The sequence below is a fragment of the Martes martes genome, assembly GCF_963455335.1.
Source record: "Martes martes genome assembly, chromosome: 7".
NCBI classification, from domain to species: Eukaryota; Metazoa; Chordata; class Mammalia; order Carnivora; family Mustelidae; genus Martes; species Martes martes.
This window is the reverse complement of record NC_137894.1, coordinates 33240858-33258635: the sequence shown is the minus strand read 5'-3', so window position 1 is coordinate 33258635 and position 17778 is coordinate 33240858. Positions and strand designations below refer to the sequence as shown.

The window sequence follows — 17778 nt, the reverse complement described above, 5'->3', positions numbered from 1 at the left end:
CACAAGCAGAGGGAGCAGCAGAGGGAGAGGGAGAAGCAGGCTCCCCACTGAGCAGGGAGCCCAATGTGCGGCTCAATCCCAGGACCCTGGGATCATGACCTGAGCCAAAGGCAAATGCTTAATGACTGAGCCACCCAGGCACTCCAAAAGCTTTTTATTTTAATGTGGTCCCAGTAGTTTACTTCTGTTTTTGTTTCCCTTGCCTGAGTAGACAGATCCATATATATGTTGTTAAGGACAAATTCCATGAGATTACTGCCTATGTTTCCTTTTAGATTTTTTATGGTTTCAGGTCTCTCATTTAGGTCTTTAATCCATTCTGAGTTTATTTGTGTGTATGGTGTAAGGAAGTGGTCCAGTTTCATTTTTTTGCATGTAGCTGTCCAGTTTTCCCAATACCCATTTATCGAAAAATTGTCTTTTCCTCATTGTATATTCTCGCCTCCTTTGTCATAGATTGATTGACCACGTAAGTGTGGATTTATTTCTGGGCTCCGTGTCGTGTTCCACTGTTCTATGCGTCTACTCTTGTGCCAGTACTTAATTACCATAGCTTTGTAGTAAGTCTTAAAATCTGAAATTGTGATACCTCTGGCTTTGTTCTTCTTTCTCAAGATTGCTTTGGCTGTTTGAGGTCTTTTGTGATTTCATAGAAATTTTAGGATTACTCATTTCAGTTCTGGGAAAAATGCTGTTGGTATTTTGATAGGGATTACATTGAATCTATAGTTTGCTTTGGGTAGTATGGACATTTTAACAATATTAATTCTTCCTATTTACGAGCAAGGTATATTGTCCTGTTTGTGTCATCATCAATTTCTTTCCTCAGTGTTTTTATAGTTTTCAGAGAACAAGTTCTTCACCTCTTTGGTTAAGTTTATTCCTAGTAATTTGTTGTTTAAAGCCATTGTTCCCTTATGGATTTTCTGTCTGGGTGATCTAGCTATTGATGTAAGGGGGATGTAAAATCCCCTACTATTATCATACTACTGTTAATTTCTCCCTTTATGTCTGTTAATATTTGCTTTTATGTATTTAGGTTTTGCATGTTGGCTACATAGATATTTACAATTGTCATACCCTCTTGTAGGATTGATCCCTTTATCATTTTGTAGTGTTCTTTTTGTCCTTTGCTACATTGTGTTAAAACCCATTTTGTCTAGGGGCGGCTGGGTTGTGCAGTCAGTTGAGTGTGAGACTCAGATTCAACTCAGGTTGTGGTCTCAGGTTCATGAGTGAGCCCCGTGTTGGGCTCTGCATGGAGTCTGCTTGAGGGTCCCTCTCCCTCTGCCCCACCCCACACACATGTGCATGTGCTCTCTCTCTCTTTCTCTCTCTCAAATAAATAAATCTTGAAAAAAATAATAATAGTGAAATTTGTTTTGTCTTATAGGACTATGGCTTTTTTTTTCTTTTAGCTTCCGTTTGCATGGTATATGCTTTTCCATCCCTTCACTTTCAGTCTGTATGTGTCTTTTAGTCTGAAGTGAGCCTCTTGTAAGCAGCACATAAATGGGTCTTGTTTCTTTTTTTAACCCACTGAGTCACTCTGTGTATTTAGATTAGAGCATTTTGTCCATTTACATTTAAAATAATTGTTGATAGGTATGTACCTATTGCCATTTTGTTCATTGTTTTCTAGTTGTTTTGTGGCTTTTCTCTGCTTTTTTCTGTGTCTTTTCCTCTTTTCCCTTGTGGTCTGATGGTTTTGTTTGTTGTTATGCTTGGAATCTTTTCTCTTTTTATTTTTGTGCATCTGTTACAGGTTTTTTTTTTTTTAAGATTTTATTTATTTATTTGAGAGAGACAGAGCACAAGTAAGAAAGCACAAGCAGGGGGAGCAACAGAGGGAGGGAGAAGTAGACCTCCCCACTGAGCAGGGAGCCAGACGCGGGGCTCCATCGCAGGACCCCCCTGGGATTATGACCTGAGCTGAAAGCAGCTGTTTAACTGACTAAGCCACACAGGGCACCCCTCTGTTACAGGTTTTTGATTTGTGATTACCATTGGGTTCATGTACAACATCTTATGTATATGGCAGTCTGTATTAAGGTGATGGTCTGTTAAGTTTGAACACATTCTAAAACCTCTAAAGTTTTACTCCCCTCTCCATGTTTTATGTATATGATGTCATATTTTACATTCTTTTGTATATGCTTTGCTTAGTTTTGTAGAGATAATTGTGTTTTAACTTCCATATTGGCTTTATACGTGATTAACATACTACCTTTATTGTATTTTTTTTCTTTTAAAGATTTTATTTATTTATTTGACAAAGAGAGACACAGCAAGAGAGGGAACACAAGCAGGGTGAGTGGGAAAGAGAGAAGCAGGCTTCCCTCTGAGCAGGGAGCCCGTTGCAGGGCTCGATCCAAGGACCCTGGGATCGTGACCTGAGGCAGAGGTTTAACAACTGGGCCACCCAGGAGCCCCATAGGTTTCTTTTTATCTGTGAAGTTTTTACCTTTCATTATTTTCTTCTGGTTATGGCCTTTTTTTTTTCTTTCCAATTAAAGAAAACCCTTTATAATTTCTTATAAGGCCAGTTTAACTTTTGTTTGTTTGGGAAACTTTATCTCTCCTTCATTTCTGAGTGATAACCTTGCTGGGTAAATTATTCTTGGTGTAAGTGTTTCCCTTTTAGACCTTTGAATATATCATGCCATGTTCTTCTGGCCTGCATAGTTTCTATTGAAAAATCAGCTGATAGCTTTATGAAGTTTTCCCTTGTATCTTGTTTTGTTTTGGTTTGCTGCTTTTAAAATTGTGTCTTTATCATTACTTTTTGCCATTTTAATTCTTATGTGTTTTGGTCTGGACCTTCTTGGGTTCACCTTGTTAGGGGCTGTCTTGGCTTCCTGGACTCGGATGTTTGTTTCCTTCTCCAGAGTGGGGAAATTCTCAGTTCTTATTTCTTCAAATGATTTTCTGCCCTCTCTCTCTCCCCTTCTGGCACTCTATAATGTGAAATGTTGTCATACTTGATGATGCCTTTTCTCGGGTCCAGTGAGCATCTTTATGACCATTACTTTAAATTTTTTATCAAGCATATTATCTCTTTTACTGTGATTTTGTCTTGTTCTTTGATTTGGGACATATTCCTTTGTCTCCTCATTTTGTCTGTTTTTATGTATTAGGTAGATCACTGTATCTCCTGGTCTTGAAAATAGTGGCCTTGTGTAGAAGAGGTCCTGTGGTGCCCTATACTGTGTTCTCCTCATGGTCACCAGAACCAGGTGCTCCAGAGGTGTCCCCTTTGTGGGCTGTTGTGTGCCCTCTTGTGGCTGAGACATGATTGCCTTCAGCCCCACTGGATGCACTTACCTGCCTTGCCTGCTGTGGCATCCTGGGAGTTGAGAGGCCTCTGCAGCAGCGGCGGCTTTCATTAGTGGACGGGGCTGTGGAAGGTCTGTTCTCTCAGTCTTCAGGTCATTTTTGGAGTTAGTTGTATAGATGTAGCTGTTGTCTCAGTGCGTCCATGGGACAAGGTAAGCTCAGGATTCTCCTTCTCTGCCATCTTCCCAAAATCTCCTCAGGAAAAGTTTGTTTCTTTTTCAGGTGTTTCACACCTAGTGTATAGAAATGCAACTGATGTCAGTGTGTTGGTTTTATATCCTGCAGCTTTACTGAAATCATTGGCTAGCTCCAACAGTTTCTTGGTTGAGCCTTGGGATTTTCAATGTACAGAATCCTATCATCTGAAAACAGTGACAGTTTTACTTCATCCTTCTCAATTTGGATGGATTTTAGTTCTTTGTTTTGCCTAATCCATCAGGCAAGGACTTCCAGTACTATGTTGAATAAGAGTGCTGAGAGTGGAAATGCTAGTCTTATTCCTGATCTTGGAGGGAAAGCTTTCATTTTTTTTTCCTCCACTGAGTATGATGTTACTTGTGGGTTTGTTGTATTTGGCCTTTTTATGTTCCATTTATATCCCATTTACTAAGGGTTTTTAACCATGAAAGTATGTTGTATTTTGTCAGTTGCTTTTTTGTGTCTATTAAGTTGATCATGTGATTTTTTTATCATGTGATTTTTATCTTTCATTGTATTAATGTGATATATTACATTTATTGATTGGCTTATGTTGAACCATCCTTGCTTCCCAGAGATAAATCCCACTTGGTCATGGTGTTTAACTCTTTTTATGTGTTCTTGAATTCAGTTTGCTAATATTTTGTTGAGGATTTCTGCATTTATATTAATCAGAGATACTGATCTAGTTTTCTTGTAGTTCCTCATCTGTCTTTGGTATTTGGCCTTATCGAATGAGTTTGGGACTATCCCTACCTCATCAATTTTTTGCAAGAGTTTGAGAAGACTGCTGTTAATTCTTCTTTGAAGGTTTGGTAGAATTTGCCTGTGAAGCCATCTGGTCCTGGGGTTTTCTGTGTTGGGAGGGTTTTGATTACTTCATTATTTATCCTTTCAGATATTCCATTTCTTCCTGACTTAGCTTGGTGGATTGTGTGTTTCTAGAAATTTATTCATTTCTTCCAGGTTGTCTAATTTGTTAACATACAATTGTTCATAGTATTCTCTTATGGTCCTATGTATTTCTGTAGTATCAATTGTAATGTGTCCTTTTTCATTTATTTGAGTCTTTCTTTTTTCCTTAGTCTGGCTAAAGATTTTGTTTACCATTTCAAAGGACCAGCCTTTAGTTTTATTGATCCTTTGCATTTTTCTGGTCCCTATTTCATTTATTTCTACTCTGATCTTTATTAATTTCCTTTCTTTTGCTAATTTTGGGCTTGTTTTCCCTATTCTTTGGTGGAAAGGTAATTTGTGATTTTTCTAATTCCTTAACATGTGTTTATTGCTATAAACTTTCCTCTCAGAACTGCTTTTACTGCATCCTATAAGATTTGATATGCTGTGTTTCCATTTGCATTTGTTTCAAGATAAATTTTTTATTTCCCTTTTGATTTCTTCTTTGACACATTTGTTGTTCAAAATTATGGTGTGTAGTTTCAACATGTTCATAAATTTTCCAGTGTCCCTCTTATTGATTCCTAGTTTCATACCTTTATGGTCAGAAAAGATAGTTGATGTGGTTTCAGTCTTCATAAATTTGCTGAAATTTGCTTTATGCCTTGTCAGTCATCTGTCCTAGAAAATATTTTGTGTGCACTGAAGAAGAATGTGTATTCTGCCTCTGTTACATAGAATGCTCTAATAGGTCTGTTAAGTTCTTTGGTTCTATAGTTCAATTTAGTTTGTTGACTTTCTGCCTGGATGATTTATTGCTGACAGTGGGATACTGAAGTCCCCACTATTACTGTATTGTTGTCTGTTTCTCCCTTTAGATCTGTATTTGCTTAATAAATTTTAGTGATCCAATGTTGGATGCATATATGTTTATTATTGTTATATCTTCCTGATGTATTGACTGTTTTATCATTATATAATGACCTTCTTTGTCTCTGTTTTTAGGCTTGACCTCTATTTTGTCAGGTGTAAGGAAAGCTATGCCTGCTTTCATTTGGTTTCCACTTGCCTGGAACATTCTCTTAATTCCTTCACCTTGAGCCTGTGCATATCTTAAAAAGTTGAGATGAGTTTCTTATAGGCCGCATATGGTTGGGTCTTATTTTTATCCATAAAGCTACTCTGTGCCTTTTGATTGATGAATTCAGTCCATTATATTGAGTGATTATTAATTTGTATTTTTTTGTATTAAATTTGTATTTTGTATTTATATTTTGGACATAATAGTACTGCCTCTTATATTTAGCCTTCTGGTTGTTTGTTTTTCCCTGTTTCTGTCTGCCTTTATAACGTGGTAGTTTTCCATGATTTGCTCAGCCTCCCCTTTTTTCTAGACTTTTGCTTTTTTCTAGACTTTTGCTTTGTGATTGCCATGTGACTTACATAAAACATCTAAAGAGTCCTTTTTATCCTGATAGCACTTTCTCTTCACCCTTTTACTCCTCCCCTTTTATATTTCTGATGTCAGAGTTTACCTTTTTTTGCAGTGAATTCATTGAGGAATTACAGTGGTGATAGGTTTTTTGTTGTTGCTCTTAAGTTTTTATAATTAAGTGGTTAACACATCATTTTAATATAGTTTTCTAAATGTTTTTCACCTTTGTAATAGGTTATTTCATGTGCTTTTATGTCACTAATTAGCATCTTTCCATTTTGGCTTGGAGAACTCCTTTCAGTACTTTTTGCAAGGCAGGTCTAGTAGTGAGCTCCTTCAGTTTTAGTAGGGAAAGCCTTTATTTCTCCTTCATACCTGGAGCATATCTTTTTCAGATAAAGTATTCTGGGTTAGCAGTTTTTATTTTTCAGCACCTTGAATGGGCCATTCCACTACCTCCTGGTGTAATAGAATTTGAGAAACCCATCAATAAGCTAATGGAGATTCCTTTATAGGTTACGTTGTTCCCTGGGTACCTTTTTTTTTTTAAACAGATTCATTATAATGTGTCTCGAGGATCATTTTTTTTGCATTGAGATAATAGTGTTCTGTTCTGTTAGCTTAGACTTCTCCAGTTCCTTCCCCAGGCAGGTTTGGGAAGTTCTGTTCTATTTCTCTAAATATACTCTTTTCCCCTTCTCCTTCTGGTAGACTTTTCTGTTTTTCTCATCATGCATGATAGCTCTTGCAGGGTTTCTTCTTCTTTTTTTTTTTTTTTTAATCTTAGTTCTCCTCTCCTGGATCATTTTTAAATTCCTATCCTCTAAGTCATTAATTTCCTTCTTCAATCTGATCTGCCCTATTTCCTAAGCTCTCTAATGCATTTCTTCATCTCATTCACTGAATTTGTCAGTTCCAGAATTTGGTTGTTTTTAAAAATTTCAAACTCCTTGGTTAAAAACAAAAACAAAAAACCTCCTGTTCATTTTATTCCTAAATTGAATCACATGTGTTTTCTTATAAGCTCATCAGATTCTTTATAATCACTATTTTGAATTGTCAGTTAAATCACAGTAGTTTGCACCTTCGGTTCAGCTGGGGAACGTTTGGTGATTCCATATCACTGTGGTTTTTATAGTGTTCTATATTCTATAGTTGTTTTATAGTGTTCTATTAGATGTAGCTCTGTCCTCACACTGAAAGAGCACACTGTTCTCAGTTGTCTACTTTGGTATATAGACCTTTCCTTTGTCTCCCAGAAGGTGGTGCAATAGCTCAGGTTTTGGCTTCTCCCCACTTGAGCTGGTTCTGGAGCAGCACTCAGGGCTGCCTATTAAAAAAGCCAATCCAGAAGCTGGCAACAGAGGTAGGGGGTGAGGGGAGGTGTAGGCTTAGCACCATGCTTTGGGGTTGCCTACAGGCTGGTAGGCGGAAGAATCTGGAACAGGCTACTCCCAGAGGTCCTTGTGCGGACCTCCTATTGAAATCCTAAAGCAGACAGCAGGGAATGTTCCTTCAGTGTCCTCTGATAATTTTGTCTGTGTGTCCCCCTTTCCTCCCCTACTCCCCCAGTCAAGGAGGTCCCTCCTCAGAGCTGTGCTGCTGAGGAGAAATGGGTCCCTGGGCAGGAGAAGTATCCGGTTTTGAAACTATTCCTTTGAGTGCTTTAAAACAGGTAGCCCCAACATGAGAGAACAAGTAAGCATTAGCTCAATGCAAAGCATGACGCTAGGTGCTAGGAGTATGTGTTAAATGACTGTCACACAGCTTTGTATTTCTTAGTGTTTATTTCAGTTCTTTTTGCATATCTAAAGGTCAGAAAGTAGAAATATACATACAAAATTCAGAACAAGTTCCTAAAATGGCTTTAGTATTGGCCCGTTACTGACACCCTTATTTTGAAAGTTTGAATTGTCAAATATGTCTAAAGTGCATTCTTGCAAGCTAATCTGTAGCAGCATTTGTTTTGTTTATAAAACCTTAAGATATATTCAGACAAGAGCAGGAAAAGTCACAAAAAAAGTGTGATTTACATACATTTTTCCTTAATCACCCAGGAGAAAACACTTGTGTGAATTAGCTATTAAGTATACAAGAAATATACAAAACAATAGCATTGTAAAAAAGTTCATATGGCAGGGCATAGAATAGAAACAGTGTGCTGAAGCCTAGGTATCTTTGGGACCATAGGGGGAAATCTCTGATCTGCACCAGTGTATGATGTATCTGAGGTCTGTGATACTCAACAAAGCTGCGAGGTGACTTCGAAGACTCCTGGCATGGCTTTGGAGAAATCACCAACACAAATGAAAATGCTCTTCTGTTACTGAAACTGTCAGGTCATGGTTTCTTGCGCCTAAAATATGAAAACCAGCATTCAGTATTCACTTTTGCAATCAGTGACACATTCATAGCAATTGGATCTCCTAGAAAAGGCTTTACCAGAACTCAGGTTTTATCGTGGGAAAGTTCAATCCTGAGAAAGCAAGTAACGGTTATAAAATATGTGTATCCACTATTAAATTTAAAAAGCAGGATCCCTGCCTGCCTCCTACTGCAAAGACTTTGCAACTTGCCTAAGGAATATATGTGTTAAAAATGGACACAAAGACTTGTGTAGGTAAACATTTGACGGGGCGTTTTAATATGAACAAAGAGTCGACCAGACTCTTGGGTACGTGCTTAATAGAAGGAAAAGTGAGATTCCTTCCCCTACCATAAATTCCACCATTCCGTTTTAGTGAACATTTTAGTGAACATTTATTTACCACTATAACGAGACCAAGAGGCAAGTTCGGAGAAATGAATTACACGAAGAGCTGTCTTCCCTGACTAAAGCCTTCGGCCTCCCTCCTTACAGGTGATCTCAGTCCACCTCTGAGAGCTTTAGGAGCACTAGCCAAGTATGAATAAGCCTGAGCAATCTTCCTTTACCTCCGGTTACTGCTCTTACCAAGCCTTCTGACATTCTCAGCCCCGCTGCTGCAGTCTGCTAGAGGGCCCAGCTGTTCCAAGGGGTAAACAAAAACCACGTATGTCCTTATAAAAGTGGATAGTAAGGAGACAGGGTGATAGTGGAAATACTGGAGGAGGGAGCACACACACAGGCCCGGTTAGTCAGGACTCACTTGGGTTGTGCATGATGCTGATATCCAGGTCCCAGCTGAGATCCCGCTCTCATCTCCACAGCCACAGAACACTGTAAGAAAATTACAGAAGAGGCAAAGATCAGCTCCTCTCTTTACAGTCTGTAAATACAGTTGTGCTCAGATGGGTTCAACCACAGTGGAATCCCACATTGCTTTCCAGTGCAGCACAGACACCAATGTTAAAATACCAGATTGCTTTCCAGTGCAGCACAGACACGTATGTTAAAATATCAGATATGTGCAGTTTGACATAGGCCATAAAGATGGTGAGCTGGAAGGGTCTCTAGGGATCATGCAGGTAATTTCCTTGAGAAGGTTAGTGACCAGGACCAGAGCTTGGCCTCCTAACACCACCTACTCTTCCCGTGCTGGTTCTTTCTAGAAGAACCTCCCTTTAGGAGTAACAGTGAGTAACAGTTCCGCAGGGAACTTGTGCTTCAGTGAAGATCCCCACCAATCTGATGTGAATTGTTGTTCTACAGTGATGCCCTCTGACTTGATTCTCGGGCCCTGTCCCTCTACACTGAAACCAGGGACCTTGAACCAGAGAGTTCCTGTATGAGCAGACCTAAACAAACAGGAGAACCGTGGCAGGTCTGCAGAGAACAGGCCTATAGGCTGCACTGGCAATGTGAGATCTGCTTACGAGAGCAGGAAAAGCTGGAGCCAGGAGGGTTAAAAAGAGATTGCCCCTAACTTTTATGAAGCAGACAGATATTTAATTTTTACTCCTACCCTTGTTTCTACATCAGTCCATTCAGACTCTGTGCCATCTGGTGGGGCAGGTGCTGCTGTGGAAGATCTTCGTTTTCGACTGTGGAAAAAGGGGAAACACAATGCAACAATTATTTTTGCATCTGAGAATAGGAAAAATACTAGAAATAGGACATCACTACATTCCTTCAGTTAATTAATGCTACATCTTATAGGATATTGTGTTCTGCAAGCAGCAGCAGCTAAGAAATCTGTAGCCCTGTGAAGAGATGGATCTGATGATCACTCACCCAGTTGGCGATTCTTGTTTTAAAGTCTCAATATCCGTAAACTGAACAGATTGTCCACCGCCTCTTGTTTTATAAACATCACCCTGAAGCAGACAGGAAAGGTCAGCATTATACTTTGACATAACTGAATGATACACATGTATTTCAAGCTGAACTTAAGATTTTCCATGAAACAGTAAAGAAAGTCCTATTCACAAGTGCTTCAGACTATGCTATGAAAGTACTTCAGAAATTATCTCCAGTAAACAAAAGAAGTCCAGTGCAATATAATCAGTAACATTCTTAAATTGCAAAAAATAGATATTCCTTTTCGTTCAATCTATAATTTAAAAACAACACCAAGGATCAAGAACTCTACCAGAAATTTCTAAATGTTCTAAGGCATTATACTTTCCTCTGGATATACCATCCCGCTCACTTTACAGTCTTATTTGTAACTCTGGTTATAATTAAGAAGCATCCTCTAAATTTCTTCTAGTTGGCTTTTACTTCCGTATTATTCACTGACTCTCTGATCAAAGGATAATTTTTCTAGAGGCTAGGGAAGGGAAAGAGATGGGGGTAGCTCATTGATAAGAAATGTTGACAGGTCACATTTTAACGTGGGCTTTTTATCAGGAACTGACAAATGGTAGATCTTTCTTTGGGTTTACTTCTAAAGTAGTGGTTGAAACTAGCTCTACAAGGATGTAATAGATCTGGAGTTCCTCGAACAGAATCCCAGGGACCTGAGCCTCGTTCACTAGAGAGCAGCTGATTTAGTCCGAGCTCAGCAGATTTACAGCCTCAGCAGTTCCTTTAGTTTTCTAACGAACAAACAAAAAGGTTGTATCAATACCCGTTTATCTTTGTTGACACTGCCTGTGTGTCATCAGAGGAACAGAAGAGTAAGTGGTTTTTTGCAAAGTTGACTTTCTGTATGTTTTTCGTCCTGTGTCAATTTGTTTTTACCTTGATTAGTTTAGTTTCAATCTCCCCATCGGAGGCTAGTTCCTGGTGGGTCAGCATGTACTTCTCACACTTAGCTAGTGCCTTTTCATTTGCAACAGATACTGTGATGGCATGAGGGACATGTGGCTGCATGACTGTCTCAGTTTGCACGTTAGAGGCAGGCTTATGATCTACCCATCTGTCTCCTGCAGAGCGAGATCGTCTGTGGCGGAGACGAATTGGTGGTGCGTTCTGATCAGGTTGAAAGAGGAATCAAGAAACAAGCATAACCCAGAATTAATTTAAGGGTATTATTAGAAGTGCAGCAGGTTTGGCTACATTAGTTGATGACAGTATCAAAACAAATGCACAAACCTTTTCAAAAGCTAAATATGTTATTCAGATAATTTAAATGTTCTTTGTATTTAACCACACAACCAACAAACATCTTTTAATACCGGCTGTCTAGTATACATTCTACCAGGGAGCTCCCCTTTCAACAAAACAATGTAAGAAAAAGTTCTGGCTATGCTGCAAGCTTTCTCATGTAGGTGGTATTCAAGACAATTCATTTTACATTCTCTATCAAAACCATTATTTGTGCCTCCTATTGTAAGGTAACCTGTTAGGTCCACGATTATGTTAAAAACTTCAAATGAAGTCAATAAAAGCTCTAAACTTGCCACAGGCCTCTAAACAAAAGAGAAAACACTCCGTATACAAAGACAATAAATAAGTAAAAATTAATGGACTTTATGGTGCAAAATGCTAAAGAACATAAGGTATAGTAAGAAACCTAGGTATAAAATGATTAAGAGACTATAAATGAAGTACTTCTGAGTACTTTGAGATCTTAAAATCTCAAGTAGAACTTCTTGACAAGTTCAAACAATAATGGCTAAAACATACCAACTATTTTTTTCTCCAATATTTCATAAAGACTCCAAGAACCAAATTAAAAATATAGTATCAAATCAGTCTGTATCAATCATACAGTTAAAAACTAGTTGCTTCCAGTCAACTATCATGTAAATCTGGGAAAGTTAAATTTAGCACGTTCAGTCTAAGAAAAAGCATTTCACCTACAGGACATAGTTCCAAAGACAACTCATTGGTTCAGATGTCTCCTGTTTGTGTAACTGAAAGCAAATTAAACAGTCTGTCACATGCCAAATCCTTCCAACCTGGTCACGGACAAAGATCCTAACTCTAGGATACCTGTCTGGAGAACTGAAGCATTTCCCCTATGTAATCACAAGCAACAGCTGCTGGTGCTAAGTCATTGCTACTATAGAACCTGGGCAATAGAGTTGGCCACGAAAGATGCCCACACTGCCAGCAACCCAGGAAATTCTCCCTTCTTAAAAAGTGACCTGATGTTGAACAAGAAAGTCAGGTTCTCATGACCTACCATTTAGCAAAGGTGATAGTTTTCCTGAACACATTTAGCAATAAATACATTATGAAACTGGCTTCAGAAAGATAATTGTTACAATAAGCTATCATTTACAGACTCAGATATTTTCATCTTCTTCACTGAAGTATAAATTCAGCCCACCTGACAATTTTTGGCCAAAAAACCTGGATAAATAGATACTAGCCTAAACTTTGCTGCACTTCTAAAGAGATTTGATTTCAAGTGAGAAGTTGGATCGCTAGTAAATCCTTTTAATATCTGAGAGCCGAATTAGTTAACCAAGCATAAGCAAGCCTTGAATAGTGTTCACTCTCTAAACTTTCATGAAAAATAAAGGGAATTTATTAGAGTTGATCAGAAAGACCAGTCACCATAATTTGCTCCCTAAAAAGGTTTCAAGCAAAATTTGCCAAGTAAAGAACGTAGGCTTTAGAATCATCTGTTGTCTTGGTAAATACCTTGCAGTTCATCCCTGTCCCTTAATAAGCAGAATTGCAGGCCATCTAAATGAAACTTATCTGTACCCTAAATTATACAAGAAAACTAAAGCAAAATACTATTAATTTGTTAAAAGACAAATTCTAAAAGAGCTATAGTAAGATTTTACTAAATATAAATCCACATTAACTTGGTCCATTTATTTAGAGTCAAAGGAAAAACTTTACCTTAATCCTTAAGAAAATTTAAACACAAATTTCTTTAAACACCCTTGACTGAGGCCAAGCCCTTATAAGTTGAGGTAAAGCTCTTGAGATTAAAAGCAATTAAAACAACAGGCCTGGAGTATTGCAAAACAGTCAATGTCGTGAAAATCAAAAAAAGTTTGTGGCAGGGGGACTATTTTATATTAAAAGAGATTGAAGACACAGAATAACCACATGCAGGGCATTCACTTTGTTAGGATCATAGATTAAAAATAGAGCTTATTAATGTTAACTCTTTTAGGTTTGATAAAGACTGTTTATATAGGACAGTGTCCTTAGTAGGATTAAAAGTCACTAAGTGTAGGGACTTCCTTTCAGAAGTTCAAGGAAAAAACGACATATCTATATAAATGACAAGTGGTAAGTCTAGGTAAGGGGAAAGAAGGATACTGTACCATTCTTTCAACTTTTGAGTTTGAAACTATTCAGAAGTTTGAGAGAACTATTTAAATAAAAAGTTCAGAAGCAGCAAAAAAAACTGAGGAAGGAAAACAAAAAAAATGGAAAATGTGCTCTGAGACACAGTTCGCTGATTTTGTGGCTGCCCACCAGCTTATGCAAATGAAAAGCCCAGATTACTCTGGGGCACGCCCCATTGACCTGTGTTCACCGGCGATCCCAAAGTGGCCAGGTGTTATGGCTTTTTCAGATGAAGAGCTAGGCCTCAATCTCAGGGTGACTATCAAAGTAAATAACAGAAAAATTCGCCCTTGTTTATATTTGGAGCTCGCCCATCTTTCCATTGAACTTTCTGAATGAATCAAGTCACAAAACCCCCCAGCAAACCCGCGATTCGCTACGGCCACCAGGCTTTAGGAGAACGCCGGCACTGACCCTGCAGCAGTGGTCCTCTTCTAGCTCTACCTCATTTCTGAATGTGGGAACCACCTCCCTGCCTTCCGTCCAGTACATCCCTCGCCTTCTGTCTGACACGACACAAGTTTTACTTTGTCCTGGCTCCTGCTGCCTACGCCTTGCAATAGAGGTGACATGGACAGGTGTGTTGTACGGAGGAATTTTCTGCTCCCATTCCGAAATACAGGAAGCTACAGAAATGCTGCTGCAAGAATTAGAGCGCCTATGTAGCTGTGGCTGGCTCAGGAGCTGCTGGCCGGTGGGAAGCTGAGCAATATAGTTACTAGAAAGCTAAAAAAATGGAAGAGAAATTAATGAGCAAGACTGAAACACCGAAAGAAACAATTCACTGCTTTTCTATCATTTTAGCCTATGTTAGAATCATTTTTACTGAGTTACTCCATGTTTTATTCTGAATTTGCAATAAATTTGTGTTTATGCTAAATTTAGAAATATTTACATAGAGAAGTTAGAGAAATACAATAATATAAAACAACAAATGGAGCATCCTAGAAAGATACCTAATCTGAACACATTTTCTCTAGTGCAAGTGACTACCCCACCACGAAAAACTTACAGGAACTGGTGACGGAGAGACGGCTCTTTGAGTGACTTTTTCCCGGTCCCGCTCCCGGGAGGGTCTCTCTGGCTTTTCGACTTTGGGTTCAGTAACAATAGCCTTCAGTTGTTTCAGTTTCTCATCTTTGACCCAGAGTTTATTTTGCATCTCCAGCTGCTTGGCTGCCACCCGGCGCTCCTAGGTTAGTAAGAGGGACACACGTCTACTTCAGTCACGCCAAAGGAGCATCCCAGACCACCCAGCCACCTCGTTTCCTAAGAATGGCGGCCCTCCCAGAGTCCAGCACACCTTGTCATGCCAGCTCACTGGTCAGCCATTTTAAGGGCAGAGAAAGGCGACAGAATGGATTGAACGGTGGCTCCTGCTGCCACCGCCACCGAAACCCTAAGCCTGGGAATATGGATTCGGAACACCTTGGGTGGAAGCCCGCCACGGTCCCGGAGGTAAGCACCACAGGAGCGACACTCACGCATTCTTTCTCCCACTTCATGGTTGTTTCTGTCACCATGCCTTGTAGCCTGGCTTCCAGTCTGCGCTTGTCAGAAAACTGCCGCTGAAGTTTCTGGTTCTGAGTCTCAAGTTCCTGTTGCAAAGTACGCTTGTCTTCCTCATAGATCGTAGTTGTCTTCTCCAGAATCTCAATCTGGGAAGGCAGACCACTCTGTTCAGGATCCGGCTTGTAAGCACCGCACACAGCTGTGAACTGACTGCTCTGGCGGTTTGCTCACGCAGGCATAGTTGTGGAAAGAAAAATCAGGGAGAAAGCAGTTCCCTCTACAACGTTATCTGAATTCCGACCTCCATGCCTAGAAGTGAGAACTTCTAAACAAGGGCCTCACAGAAAAAGACAAAGCTTTAACTGACTTCAAGCGAAAATGATTTTCCCCTAAAATTCGCCTGAATTTTGTTTTTTAGGCTGTTTTCAGAAGAGAGAACACTGTATTGGTTGCAATAAGCTTCTGTCTAGAAGGAATGGGTACCCTTTAAAGGATCTAGAGAGAACAAACCTATTGGCCTAAGTCAAAAAGCAAGCATTAACCAGAACTAAACTCATGAAAGCCCTCTAGAAACTCACTTGTTTGGCCCAAGAACATTCTCTCCAACGGCTAAAGTCTAACTCAGAAAATTAAAGAGTACATTACCCCTCTAAAGCTCTTCGCTCACATTCCCTCTCTTCTGGGGTGAGGTGCAGATTTGTAGGGAGCCGGGCGCTGCCTCTCCCCCAGTAAACAGTGGTAAAAGGCCGGAGGGCGAGCAGCTAGGTCAGAGAGCAATGCTAACCAGACAGCACACACATCCACTAAATCATGCCAAAACAAACCTTATACTCTAAAGTTTTGTTTTTCTTCTCCAGTCGTTCTATTTCCAATTTCTGTCCTGAGATCACCTTTTCTTTTTCATTTAGTTTTCCTTGAATGTAGTTTTCTTTATTTACAACAGCACTGTCGAACTCATGCAACAACGCTTTAAACGTCATAGCTGAAACAAAAGCATGCAGGCCACGTTTACTCCAATTCCAAAATAACCAGTGAAATCAACTTTTATTAACCAGTATGTAGCTATTCAGCAAATCATGACAGCCTGGAGCAGAAAACAAGTCAAGAAGGAAATCAAGAGTTTGGTTTCTAAATCTATGAGAGAGATTCCTAGAAAAGCTGGTTTTGACTGAAAAACACAGTCTTTCATTCTGCACTACAGCATTGCCTTGTTAGCCCTTACAGGTAAGTAATTTGCTTCAAAACAACTACAAAAACAGAAACAACAGTAGATTTAGGATCAGCTGGCTCCAACCTGAAATCCCTGCAACACCAACTACAAATTATGTGACTTAGTTTTTCTGAGCACATTTCTTCTTTTTTTTTTTTAATTTATTTACTTGACAGGCAGAGATCACAAGCAGGCAGAGAGCCGGCAGAGAGGGGGTGGGGGGGAAGCAGGCTCCCTGTGACGCAGAGAGCCTGATGCGGGGCTCGATCCCAGGACCCTGGGATCATGACCCGAGCTGAAGGCAGAGGCTTTAACCCACTGAGCCACCCAGGCGCCCCACATTTCTTCCTTTCAAAACAGGAATACAGATTCCACTTACCTCACAACTTTCGTCTAAAGATCCAAATGAATTAATGATAATAAAAATCGTAGACCTACTCACTGAGCATTTGTAAGTACCAGGCTGTTCACTGTTCTACATGATTCTCACATATTATCTCATTGCCACAACACCCTCTGAGGTGGGAACAGTTAAAATCCTCATTTTGCAGATAGACCAAGAAATGGAAGAGGAAGTCATTTGCCCAAAGACATTATTAAGATGTAATATTTATGAAGTGCCTGGCAAATAACTAGTAGGAACTAAAAGCAACGTAGCTATTATTCCTTTGTGTCTTTTTCTGTAGATTTAAAAAAGGGAGAGAATACACACCTACCTGTTTCTTCTGTTTTACGAGCTGTGGGAAAGTTCCTGGTCAGTCTAATTTAACAATGCCTTGAGCATTACAAAGTGCAGAAACAGATGACCCTTCCTTAAGATCTGCCCCACCAAAGAACTCAAATTTGTTAAAATTTCTGGAGTTGAAATGATCGCAGACCGCTTTTGGCCCTTACATTGTTTGTGAAACTCATCGATCATCATCTGCCGTAGGTGATGTCGCTTCTCTAATGCCTCGATCAGCCTGGGAAGAGTCTGCTCATCGTTGATATCCAAAAGTTCACAAGACGGCAGAGGTGGAAAACTCTGTAAAACCACTTCTGTAACCAGTGGTTCTGCGTTGAATTATAAAAAAAAATTATAAAAAACAAAAATTACACAGGAGAGAAAGCTTATTTAAACAAGTTGAACACCTGTGATTAGAACCCCCAGTCCAGTGTGCTTTCTTGAGTTGTCATAATCATACTTCCTTAAAAATGAGTTATAAAAAAGAAAAAGTGGGGAAAATAAGTTATAATTTGTAACAAAAGAAAAATCATTTATACTTTGGTTCTTTTTTCTTTGCACTTGGTTCTTTAGAGAAAGGGAAGTAAGTAGTTCTCTACTGTGAAATCAACCTTAAGGAGAGAGAGACTGAGAGACATCAGCATGTACATGATGTGACACACATCATACCATCTCCAACTGGACCTCCCCGAGCCTGGTTTCTGTATCTCCTTCCAGGTGTCAAACCACATATTGCCTTGTCCACTGGTCTTGCCACTTCAACTTCTTGAGTCACTTCTGCAAATCTCATGACTTGCTAAGATACAAAACACATTGGAGGGGGGTTTTGGTTTTATAAATCA

General features: G+C 39.4%; 1 protein-coding gene across 1 annotated transcript in view; it reads right to left on the bottom strand.

Moving 5' to 3' along the window:
- Positions 1-7636: 7636 nt before the first annotated feature.
- Positions 7637-17778, bottom strand: part of KIF23 (kinesin family member 23) — a 28826-nt gene continuing 18684 nt past the window's right edge. The window contains exons 14-24 of the mRNA XM_080807977.1: positions 17606-17732; positions 17107-17265; positions 15827-15984; positions 14975-15148; positions 14503-14682; positions 13905-14216; positions 10971-11201; positions 10020-10102; positions 9751-9829; positions 8995-9065; positions 7637-8222 (exon numbers count right to left, since the gene is read on the bottom strand). Coding sequence (XP_080664103.1) covers positions 8207-8222; positions 8995-9065; positions 9751-9829; positions 10020-10102; positions 10971-11201; positions 13905-14216; positions 14503-14682; positions 14975-15148; positions 15827-15984; positions 17107-17265; positions 17606-17732 — 1590 coding nt within the window. The 3' untranslated portion in view covers positions 7637-8206. The remainder of the gene's footprint in view (positions 8223-8994; positions 9066-9750; positions 9830-10019; positions 10103-10970; positions 11202-13904; positions 14217-14502; positions 14683-14974; positions 15149-15826; positions 15985-17106; positions 17266-17605; positions 17733-17778) is intronic.